The 12865-nt window shown below is 32.3% G+C and overlaps 1 protein-coding gene across 1 annotated transcript; it reads right to left on the reverse strand.

Annotated features, from left to right (window-relative positions):
• Positions 1-96: 96 nt before the first annotated feature.
• Positions 97-1380, reverse strand: LOC141600813 (protein FAR1-RELATED SEQUENCE 5-like). Its single transcript, XM_074421067.1, has one exon. The coding sequence runs from the start codon at positions 1378-1380 to the stop codon at positions 97-99; it is 1284 nt and encodes a 427-aa protein (XP_074277168.1).
• Positions 1381-12865: the final 11485 nt, after the last annotated feature.

The raw sequence follows: 12865 nt of genomic DNA on the forward strand, positions 1-12865 counted from the left end.
TCTGCTATTATAAATGGCAGAAGACCCTTCATTTTGCATACCCAACCTCTTAATGTAATCATTTTTTACCGTTATCTCAAGAGACCTTTTAACACGTTATGACTCATCCGGGTTGTAGTACCCAACCCGAATATTTTCGTATCCTCTAACCAAATCCTTGCGCCAACGTTCGATTATGTATTTGTCTGGGATAGCTTTTACGTCCAACACATCAAGACACTTCATGATATGGCGACATAAGATCCCTCTAAATTCAAACATCTTACAACCACATTTATACTCACCAGTGATTGTGTCAATACTCACTTCAAAACTTCTTCGATCTTTCTTCCAAAATGCTTCTGTCACTTTTGATGTGGCCCTAAACCTCTTGATGAAACCCAAACTATTTGGAAGAGTTTCGACATTGGTGCTTATACAACCATATACCTCTGTTTTCACCTCTCCGAATTTACTGTTTGTGTAGACCTTACTAAAGATATCCTCGAATAATATCATGGGATCCCATTTAAGTGGGCTCTTAATGTTTTTGGCGTTATTGACTTTCTCGTCCTCCACCTTTTTCTCTATGGCATCCTCGTACTGCTCCATGAATTGCATCAGGCCGGTTTCTATGCTCATGTACGTTTTAATAAATCTGTTTGTTTGTTCACTCCTCTGAGTAGAAGACATACCCGCACAGAAAGTGTCTTTCCAAAAAACAGGCATCCACCGCTGTCTCATATCCCATGCACCCCTCAACCATTTGTTACGTCGCAAGTTGTATTTTTCCATGAAATCGTCCCACATATCTTGCAGTTCCTCCTCGGTGATACTCTCGTGTACAAGCGTACGCAAATCTCTGTCAATCTGAGGAAATTGTGGGTGGTCTTTTAGATTCTTATCCGCGTTTTGAAGAATATGCCAAAGGCATAATCTATGTTTAGTCTCCGGGAACACTTTCTTGATTGCCCCTTCCATTGCTTTACATTGATCAGTTAGTAAGACGGTTGGAGCTCTACCCATACATTCTATCCACTTCTCAAACACCCACTCGAATGACTCTGTGTCTTCGTATGAAATTAAAGCCGCTGCATATAATATTGTACTTCCATGATGATTAACTCCAACGAAAGGACAGAAAGGCATCTGGTACCTGTTGCTTAGGAATGTACTATCGAACGACGATGGGTCACCAAAAGCCTTGTACATGGCACGACATCGTGCATCAGACCAGAAAATGTTCAACAGCTTATTATCCGCGTCCCTTTCAACAGCGTAGTAAAAATATGGATTCTGCTCTTTTAAGCCCTCAAAATAATTTAAGACCTCTTTAGCGTCACCACGGAACCTACTTTTGCGACGTTCATTTGTTGATGAAGTTTCTCGCGTCCTGCCCATTGAAATGTAGATTATGAATCCCTCCAACCTCCCTAACTAATGTGTTGAAGTTAGGGTAATTGGTATGCCGGCTCGTGTTCAACACCAACCTGGCCTTGAAATATTCGCTTATGTGCCTATAATTGACTACATGCCGGCTAACCTCAGGATTCAAATCGTGATTATGTACCAAATCACAAGTACAGATTACAAATTTCCCACTGTCGTGATTTAATTTCCCAAATACATACATTTTACATGGTGTTACACACGAGCTTTTCTTCGTCGTATTGCCCTCTGAACACATAAACCTAATCTTGTTCATCATGTGGAATCGTGGTTCTTTATCCCCAACTCCGTTTCGACGTACCCCCTGCTCCTTGAAGGGAGCCAAAAGTTGGCTACTACGAACATGAAGTTCAAACCCCGTCTTATAAGCGTAAGTATAACGTAAAAAGAACTGTTCACCGATTCAAATTCCGCACCAATCGTAGGCTCAATAGCTGGTTGATTGTCTTCATTGCCTTCGAACATGTCTTGCATGCCGTAACAATTCAGTGGCATTTTGTTTCATTCTCGTCAATGACTTCGTTTTCTCCCTCCTCCTCGATATACAAAGCATTTAAATCAAAACTATTCGACATTTTTAAATGATGAAGGTTGTTTTGAGAAGATGAAGGTGATGGAGTTGATGAACTTAGAGTTTCTTTGTGTTGAACTACTTTGACTGTGGAAGTTGAAAGGTTAATCTCAATTTACTTTTAATTATTTTTATTTTTTTCTCATATTTTATTTTTAATTATTTTTAATTTTAAAAATAAAACCTACTATTTACGGTGGGTGGAAGTTGGAAGGTTTTCTCCCTAATTTTCTTTTAATTATTTTTAATTTCTTACTCATATTTTATTTTTAATTATTTATAATTTTAAAAATAAAACCTAATATTTACGGTGGAAGTTGGAAGGTTTTCTTCCTCATTTTCTTTTAATTAGTTTGATGAAAAATTCCCGCCTAATTCTCCCGCCAACCTAATCCTACCATTATCCACACTCCCTATAAATCCCTATGATTTAGTCATATAGGACTTTTTTTTTTCAACTACAAAATCTTGCAAATATTAAGATTATGGGTGTCTTGCCGTCACCATATTGCGATCCCTCATTTGTAACAACCCTAGAAAGCTATGACAAGTTGCTCAGTAGAAATCCGAATTTCTTAATTGGGGAGGAGTTCATGGAAAGGGTGATGATCAATCGTCAGAAATTTATTGATCTTGCAGGCGCTAGGTTGGGTTTTTTACCTAGTTGTGACACTTACCCAGTCGTTCCTAGGCCAAGAAGGCCTCTTACAAGGAAAATGACATCTAAATTGTCTCTCGGCCGTATCCAACTTACTTGAAGCGCAATTGTCGTACTTGACATTCAAGCTATTCTTGATTATTATGAGATTGATGATCGCGACGTAGAAGGTGAATGGAGGAACTATTGGGAGATGGAGAGGGATTATATCATTAGAACTGGCGTAATTCCAAGTCACCTATGGTGCTTTCTTGTGTAAAATGTGTAATTGAATCAAATATTATTCAAGAATAATTGTTATGGTTACTAGCGTTTGTTTTAGTTAATTTAAATTCAATTTATCGTACTTGAACAATTTAGATTAAATATATCTTACATAAATGTAACGGGATAATTTACGTAAGATAAAAAAATCGATAATTCCTATTTACGTAAAATAAAAAAATCGATAATTTCTATTTACATAAAATAAAAAAATCGATTAAAGAATTTTAAAGGACACAATTTCATTGTATTGGAATATTGAAGGACAAAATGTCATTTCCTAAACATATTTATTTCAAAAATTCTCCCAACTCCTTCAACAAAATTTATTAATTTTAATTTATTAAGTAAAATAAAATCCGTGGCAGTTGAAAGGCCACATGTTGTTTCATTATCTCATCTATAAATACACTTTCACTAAATGCAAACCCTAGTTTCTCAACCAACAATTTACCATTCTTCATTTCTGTTTTCCTCTTCTCCTTCTCTTAAAACCCTAAGCTCAACAACCCTAAATCTTTAAACACCAAACTTCTTCTTTCATATAATGGATAAGAACATTCGCCTAACATTGATACACATGGAGAGGAACAAATACTATATCCGCCGCTTAGACGATTTAGAGACGAAGATCCACGACTACCTTGATAAGATTCGGGAGATGGGTATTAGCCATGACGTCTTGTCGGAGATGGAGCAGATGAGGTTGCATGCAGATTATGAATCTGCTATACAAGACCTCCAAAAAATAAAGGAGAATAGGAGCATTCTCATGGAAGAGAATGACTCCCTTGAAAAAGTTATTGCTAAATTTTTTTCAAATTAATTTAGTATGTATGTATGTATGTTTGGATGTTGTACCCAAATCCACATTTTTTCCTCCTATTTGGGTATTCATCTCGGTTTGTTAGTTTTTTAATTTGTAAAATATTTACATTATTATATAAAATGTGGACTTCTAGTATTTTCCATTTATGTACTTTATTCAATTCCATCTCTTTTACTTGTTTAGTTGAACAGTTAAAATTGATTTGACAAAACACAACACAAAAAGAATAATGAACTGAACAATTGGGAGATTTGACATAATACCAACCAAAAAGAGTAATAAAAAATGAACAATTCAAATTTGATTTGACATAACACAACTTGAAATGACTATTGTAATTTGAAATGACTATTGTTGTTGCGTGTGTAAGAAAACCCGGCGGCATGCATAAAGTCTTCAATTCTGAGAAACGATTTGACTTCCAAATCAAATCAAGTCACAACTTTTAATAAAAAAAAAAAAAAAAAAGGATTTTAAAACCCTAACTACTACCTTTTCCCATTATAAAAGGCAAAACACATTCATCTCAAAATTATCTTTCAGTACACAAACCCTAATCTTTTTTTATCCATACTCCTCCATTATCAATCAAGGTATTTGTTCTTTTATCTTCAATTATTGTTTGGGTTTTTTGTTTTTGTCAGAATTGATTTTATTGATTAAATCCCAAACCCAAATCGATTTTTTTAACTATCTATTTAACTGATTGTGCGGTTGTTGCTTCTTAATTTAATTTAATTGTTTCAGATGGATAGACAGTTTGTTGCTTTCTTATTTCAATACACAATGGATCGCAGAAACGTTCTCACTCGGCTGCGAGAGATTGACGTTCAGTTGGAAACCCTAATCACCAGAGCGTCTCATGTACGAGACATGGCAATAACAAGAGGGATGCATGACGTACAAGCAAATATGGATAATATGATAAGCATATTAAGGGCAAATCGCGAACCAGCGCTAATAGAAATTAGCAAAATTGAAAGGGAGATTGTTCAACTTGAATCTCTTGGATTTTAATTAATTTTAGTTAATATTTCGTATTTTGTAAGGATTATTGTAAGTATGGTTTGTATTATATTTTATGAATCTATGAAGATCCTTTTTATTTACCCAGATGCAAGTGTCTTTAGTTGCAAAATTAACAATGAAATTTATACTAAAAAAACAAATAGTAGAGAATTAAACGACAAAATGTAAGAACGAAAATAGATTATTATTATTAAGATAAACTTAAAAAAAGTACAATATTAAGCCTAATCCTTATTAAGTAAGGATCGTAAAATCTTAATATCATCTTCAAATTCTTCCCTAAGTTTGCAACATTTTTCATAAGTACCCAACACGGATTTGATGAAACCATCCGTTTCCTTCTCCATTTCCTTTATGCCATTTGCATAACAATCGTTGCGAATTTTAATCGCCCCGACCACCATCTTCATCGCCCTCAACTCCTGTTCACGGAGACAGGAAACTTGTTCTTCCAAAAAACTCATAGATTCAATCATAAGATCGTTAAGGCCTGCAATTTCGATTTGCCATTTCAAAAAATCGAGTTTTTAGAGAGAAAATAAAGAGAGATAAAGTGAATGAGTAAGATAAGGTTAGGGAGAAAGGTGATTCTTCTTTTAACTCCCCTCGTATTTGTAACAAGGATGGTGACCTTTGGTGAACCATAACATGAATAAATTAAATTAAATTAAACTAAATAAAATTAAATTAATAAAATGTGGTGGTTCATTAATAAATGCAATGAAAATTAAAGAAACACATCGGAATACTAAAAGACAAAATTTTCTAAGATTATAATTACAATATTAAGGAAAATAAAGATTACAATATTAAGGAAAACTAAATTAATAAAAACTAAAACTAAAACTAAATTAAAGGTTACAATATTAAGGAAAAAAAATAAAACTAATTTCTAAGATAAAGAAGGCAAAATAGCCTCTAAGGCCCCGATCTCCCTCTCCAAGTCCTTCCTGAAATCGTATGTCCTCTGATAGTCACGTAAGAAGGATTGTATGAGGGACTCGAGTGATTTGTCGAAATCTTTGATACCTCTTTCATGCCAACGGTTGCGGCGTTCCATAAGGGATTTCATCCTCGAAACATGCTCCAACTCCGTCACACGAAGCTCATCCACCAAAGCTTGTTTACCTCTGATTGATCTATTAACAACATCAACGGCCGCGTTTTCCATCTTGACGTATACAAATATAAGGATTAAATTAGAATTAAGAATATTAAAGGTATTATTGAGAGAAGAGAGAGAGAGAAGTTGAACAAATAGAGAAAGAGATGAAAATAAGTACTATTGAGAGAAGTTAGAGAGAGACTTTGATTATGTTTTAGTTGATATGATAACAAAAAAAAAATGCTTATAAAGGTTGTAATATTTACCAATCCGTGGCTTTATTTGTGATTGGTCACTTATAGGATCAACGGCCACGATTTAATGCGGAATATCATCAAATATTTTAATTACAACTGAACGGTCACGATTAACTATTAAGTACCATCACTTTTTAAGTTGTTTTAACACTAGATTGTCCTTTTCCCGCCAAAATATTCGTACAATCCTATTGATCATACGTTGCAACGATTAGTCGATAGCAACGTACGATCTCATCTTAAGTCTTAGAAACTTGTTAAAATTAGTCCTACACTGTTGATCGGAATAATTAACTAATTATAGCAACATACGATTGATAACAACTTAACTTAGGTCTTACGTCCCGAGACATAGGTATCTACACCCGTATTGATCGTACATTGCTATGATTAGTGAATAGCAACATACGATTGATAACAACTTAACTTAGGTCTTACGTCCCGAGACATAGGTATCTACACCCGTATTGATCGTACATTGCTATGATTAGTCAATAGCAACATACGATCTATAACATTTTAAACATAGGCATCTAAACCCGTATTGATCGTACATTGATATAATTAGTCAATAGCAATGTACGATGTATAACATCTTAAACCACAAGACATAGGTATCTAAACTCGTATTGATTGTATATTGCTATGATTAGTCAATAACAACGTTCGATCGATAACATCTTCAACCATAATACATAGGACCATAATACATTGGGATCTAAACTCGTATTGATCGTATATTGCTATGATTACTCAATAGCAATGCACGATCGATAACATCTTAAACCATAGGACATAGGTATCTTAATCAATTATCCCGTTCTAATCATATATAAACTCATATTGATCAAACGTTAAGTCTTAACCTTAGGTCTTAAATTTACGTCTTAACCTTACGTATTACACATACATCGTACATATGGCTAAAAACCCTAAAACCACAAATAAACCCTATAAACCCTATACACCCAAAACTCCTAAAAAACCTAGAAACCCTAAACCCCAAATAAACCCTAAACCCCAAATAAACCCTAAACCCCAAATAAACCCTAAAATTTTATTTTAACCAAACCATAATGGACTAAAATTTGGACTAAAAACTTATATTTTAATATAAATTTAACTGTTGTTTTTTATTTCATAACAAATAAAAACTTATATTTTAATATCAATTTAACGATTGTTTTAATGTTTTAATATTTTAAAACTTGTTTTTTATATTCATTTATTATATTAATATGTTACTTTATCAATGTAACTGTATATTTATATTATGTTTTCAATAATAAAATTTATATTTTAATATTTTAACTTAATAAAACTAACATTTAAAAATATGTTTCGGCATTAATATGTTACTTTAGTCTACGAATTACATAAAATATTTACTTTCAATTATTTAAAAACATGTAAATAAATTAAGATATATATTATTTACTATTATTTTTAATAATATAATTGGTCATTAATAATTTTAATCTACTTGCCTTTTCGAAATCTGTAAAATAAATTAAGATGCATAGGGAAGACAAACGTTAATAATTCAATTTTATGGAGAATAGTAAGAGTTACACTATTTTTTTTTTTTTAATTCCATTTTATCGAGTATGATAACAGTCGCCCTTTTTGGTTTATATTTTTTAATTTTAATTTATAAGGACAATTAAATTAAAAGAAAGGTAATATGAAAAGAAAATTACTTTCATTAATATTAAAAACGACGTACAAAGGGAAAAAAAAACAACAAACAGAATTTAAAAACTAAACCTAATGACTACAACCAACACAAGAATCAAATCTAAGTTTCTTAGAATTGAGCCTTCTTGGACGAGTCCTCCCGAACCTCTTCTTGGACATCTTTGAAGGGAGGATGTCGGGGGTTTTTGTGCATGGCGAGTTCCCCATAGCTTTTCCGGAGTTCTTCGGCTTAGGAGGGGTTGCTATAACCTCAATCACCTCCACTACTTCGTCCTCCTCTTCCTCCTCCACCCTAACAATGGAGGAATCAATTTTAGGGGTAGCTAACATCTCTATCCCATCGTCAATTTTCTTCCAATACATTTTGTCGAGTTCAAATTTACCCCAATTAAGCATATTAAATTCCTCTTCAAATAAATCGACAAGGAAAGTATTTCCATGGTAACCCGGACTAGCTCTCGTTAAAGCATTTTGGACATTAGTAGGACCAACTTGTTTGATTATTTCTCTCATGAACAATCTCGTGCACACAATGTCTCTTGCATGGGCTTTCCTCTCTTCCGACATTTTTGTTATTTCACTTGAGGATAGTTAAATTAATTTAGTAGGGAAGATGTAGTTTGGATGAATTAAAATTTGGAGGGAATGACTATATTTATAATACAATATTTCCCTCCCAAAAAAAATAATCAATGCATGGTTTCCCGCCAAATGCAAGTTAGGTGGAGAAAACCCTAACGACCTTTCATCTTCTTAATGATTACAAAATAATAATAAGAAGTTATAGATTATCACAAACAATTCGTAGTAGCACGATTAGTAAGATACATAATTTTCTAACCAGACGTCTAAGGTTCGAACCTTGTTGCGGTACATTTTATTAACAATTTTTTTCTGCGTACTTTTTGTAAAAAAAAAAGTATTTAAATGAAAATAGTTGTACCATAAATAATTACGTCCAACAAATTTTTATTATTAACATTTTTTTAAGAATTTTTTATTAAATAATTATGTCCAATAATTTTTTTTTAAGAAAAATACAAAATAAATTTTAAATTTTTTTTATTTAACTCACTAATTTCATACTTAATATTATGAAATTATACAAAAATAAATATAATGTAAAAACAGTGCCTTATAAAATGCAAAAACAATTTATCAATAATAAAAAAAAAAGACCTTGAAATACAGAACGCAAATATATTCAATAATAAATTAAAACGAAAAATACATATAAAAAATAATCAGCAAAAATAATTATACAAAATATATTACAAAGATAAATAATAAATAAGAAGAAGAGATACAAAATTACGAAATATACAGTAGAAAAATGTATACAATTAATATCGTATAAGCTCAGGTACAAATATAACGTATTAATTAATGTATCCGCCTCAGTATAAATATACGGTATACAAATGTATACATAAATATTGAAATACACAAAAATATTAATAATAAATAAGAGTTAAATAAAAATTAGGAGAGAAGTTTTTTTAAATTAATAAAATATATGGCAAAACCGAGGACATTAATTAGGGAGGGTAATTAATGAAGGAATCAAGGGATTAATTACAATAAATCAGATTCTTTGAGTTTGACATATGGCGCGTTTTCATTGGTGGTGTATGAGAGGCCTCATACACCTGGTGTAACTCTACCCTTTTCGGTTCTCCTTATTTAATCTGCCTTACTCCGCCGTGAAGCAAATAAAAGTTCACTGCCTTACTTATGAATTCCATGATTATTCTGAATTCCATGATTATTCCACTCCATGAACTACGATATCCAGTGCCTTACGGCCTTACCCATGAATTAATTGCATCAATGTATCATTTACTTGGTATATAAATGCTTGAACACTTCCTGGGTACACAAGGAAAATAATCTATGAACTGTGTACACAAACAACATTATCTTGTTTGTTGCGACACTCTTTAAAAAGTGGCAAGACTAGTTGGTTACATAATTTTAATTCCTAAATTACTCTTTTTTACTAAAAAATTTGAAATTTAAATTTTAGTAGTGGGAAATGAAAATAACTAGGTAATTTACTATAATATCCCCGGTGATGCCCAATTTGAGTACCACCTGGTGGCGCCATCTCATTTTCCTTCTAGTTAATGAGAATTCAAATTAACAATAATTCTTACTTAGAATAAGAAAGTAATATCAAAATGAAATACTTCGTAGAAGTTACGGGATAAAGTTTTTCATTGAACCGTATACGGTATCGTGATTTAGTTGGAGTAACTATATTTTATCTTAGTGACGAGTATACTGTTTTGGTTTAGTTGAAAAGTACGAGTAAATTATTAGGTGGTCCAAGCAATGTGTGTGTGTTAGATTTAGAAAGGTCATCTTGCAATTATTTAAACTTAGTTATGCTAGTGTGAGAGCTTGCCTAATTTAGCATGTTATGTGAGGTAGATTATTGTTTACTCAGAGTCATAGGTGTCCATTCGAATTTTGGATCGACATCTTATATCTCAACGAAGACAAGTTTGTAGCTCCCTCAATTTTAGATCATTGTTTTCAGAGGAAAATAAAAATAAATAATAGCTAATTAGAATGTCGATTAGTTGATATATTTGTCAATAGAATGCTTTTCATAAAATTGGCTTACAAAAATTGAATTGAACCACATTCTCATGTGATATAATAATATTATTCTACATTTCTACGTTAACGTGAGTCTAATTATGATTAACATTAACACTCGTCAACGTTTACAATTTTACGATGAGTGTTTTAACTAACTTTAAATCTTGACTCCGTAAATGAAATTACGGAGCTATTGAGAAAACGGCATGGAGAAAGGGGTTGGTTAGGTTAAAAGAAGTAGGTGAAGCACGTGTAAGGGGGGTGGTTAGATCCAGAGAATCTTGTCTGACGAAATGCATGAGTGAAAAGGGCAGACTCATTGCACAGTCATACGTACGTAGTACCACTCCCCTTGTGATTCAGGGTCTTCAACGGTGTCTATTTCTTGGCTGTTCATCCGAAAAAGACCAGCTATTGATCGTCGCCTTGGCTCACTTTGTTTTTGTCCCTCATTCTACTCCCTTTTCCGTCTTTTTCTTCATCTTCATGGGTCTTTTTCGTTTCGTACCTTAAATAATTACCTCTGTAGTCCTGTAGCAGTAAAGTTGTTTAAGATGGTACTATCCATTTTAAATTTAAAACGGATTAAATACTACAGTGCCATACTGTGATAATAAAGACAAAGTTTTTGATATTTGCTAAGCAACAAATAGGGTGATTTGTGGTCATATAGATCGATCTTTCTTTGATTTTACATATAGCTGTCCTAAAACAAATAAGAGTTTTGCTTAGAAATATTATCAAGATATTTCCTTCGTGATAATTTTATTATCCTCTTTACCTTTTAAATTCGTCAAAATCTCAAATTAATTATCATTTTTTTCTAAATTTAGTAAATAAAAAGAATGAACGCCTAAAATTGCCGAGCAAGTAGGTACACCACCTTCATCATGGTTGAATTACCCCCAGTTCTAACTCAAGGTTAAAATTGTTATTTTCTCACTTTTACTTAAATCACCAAAAAAAAAAAAAGTAAGACCCAGTTCTTTCTAGCTTAATTTAAGCTAATTTTAAATCGGTTAAAAGCTCAGCTCCATTCAGTTCAGCCGAAAAGAACAGGGGCTAAGATTAAAAATGGGATGAAGTGAACATTTGAATTCCAATATTATATACGATACAAGTGTTGATTCGATATTTATACTAATGGTATTTTCTCCAATAATAACAAACTGAAAAAACTATTAATTACATAAGGGTAAAGCGCATTCCCTACCCAAAAGAAAAACCATCTTTATATCTTTATTTCGTAAAATTCTACACCTAACCTTTTTATATATGGAAAGAACTTTCTTATAATTTTCTCATTTATGGTGTACGATAACATGATTCCAAAACAAATTAGTCAAGGAATCATGGAAGATGATAAGTTTAATTAATTGAATTACAATGAAAAAGCCCCAAATGTTTATTGTTTGCCGCTACGCAATTTTTTTGGGTTATTTAATAAAAATACTCTGAACTATGAGAGTGCTGCTCAAAATACTCCAAACTCGTCATTAACTACCAATAAAACCAACTAACGTCGCCCTTCTCTTTAAATAGAATTGGTGTTTTATTAACTTGTTGTAGCAGGTAATTTTGGCCCGCTCATTTCCCCTTTACTAGTCTTCTTCTTCCTTTACTCCTTCCTTCCTTTTCCGTTCTTCATCTGCTTCCTTTACCAATTTTTTTAATCAAATTCTATATCTATTTGAACTGTAAATAATTCTACGAATTACAAACCCCGCAATAAATTATTCTCAATAACAGCAGTCTTCGCCTTCATCTGAAGACGTGCTATTCCAAAACCCATTCCCTGACTAGCTTGAATCCAACGATTGACTGCATGATTTATGTAAACTGAAGGATAAAAAAGCAATCAATGCAATAATAACAACCCACATCAACAATTTCAAAAAACTCATTTTGCAGTAAATTTCAACAAAGTTGTTTTCTTATTCTCATTGTTAAGGATATATTTTTTTTTAAAAAAAAAAATTAAAGACAGAAATTTCAATCACCATTTATAAAAAGGAAATATTAATTCCAGAATAATTAATGAAGTGAAAACAAATATTGGCGAACCCTACATTTCCTTAAACCAAGAATAGCAGTATGATGATTGCACCAAATTGCACTTTTGTTGTTCAAACATGATTAAAATTTGCAGCTTGAACTAGTGGCAAACATTAGCTTTAATTTAAACGGCAATTTTGAAGATCAAATGAAAAGAAAAGAGAAGAGATAGTTAAGATCAAAGAAGCTGTCTACGTTTTCAAAAAACCAGAACCCTAAATCCCCAATTCCAAACCCTAATTCCCCAATTTTAGATCTTAATTTTAATACCACTAGTGAATCTACTGACATTTTACCAGAAACTCATTGACATTCTCTCCCGGCTAATATTTATCGGTAAGAGAAGATGAATTTAATAAGAGAT

This window comes from Silene latifolia, chromosome 9 (assembly GCF_048544455.1).
Source record: "Silene latifolia isolate original U9 population chromosome 9, ASM4854445v1, whole genome shotgun sequence".
NCBI lineage: Eukaryota > Viridiplantae > Streptophyta > Magnoliopsida > Caryophyllales > Caryophyllaceae > Silene > Silene latifolia.

Coding starts and splice junctions, on each gene's coding strand:
- LOC141600813 (XM_074421067.1), bottom strand. CDS start 1,380: ATGGGCAGGACGCGAGAAACTTCATCAACAAATGAACGTCGCAAAAGT.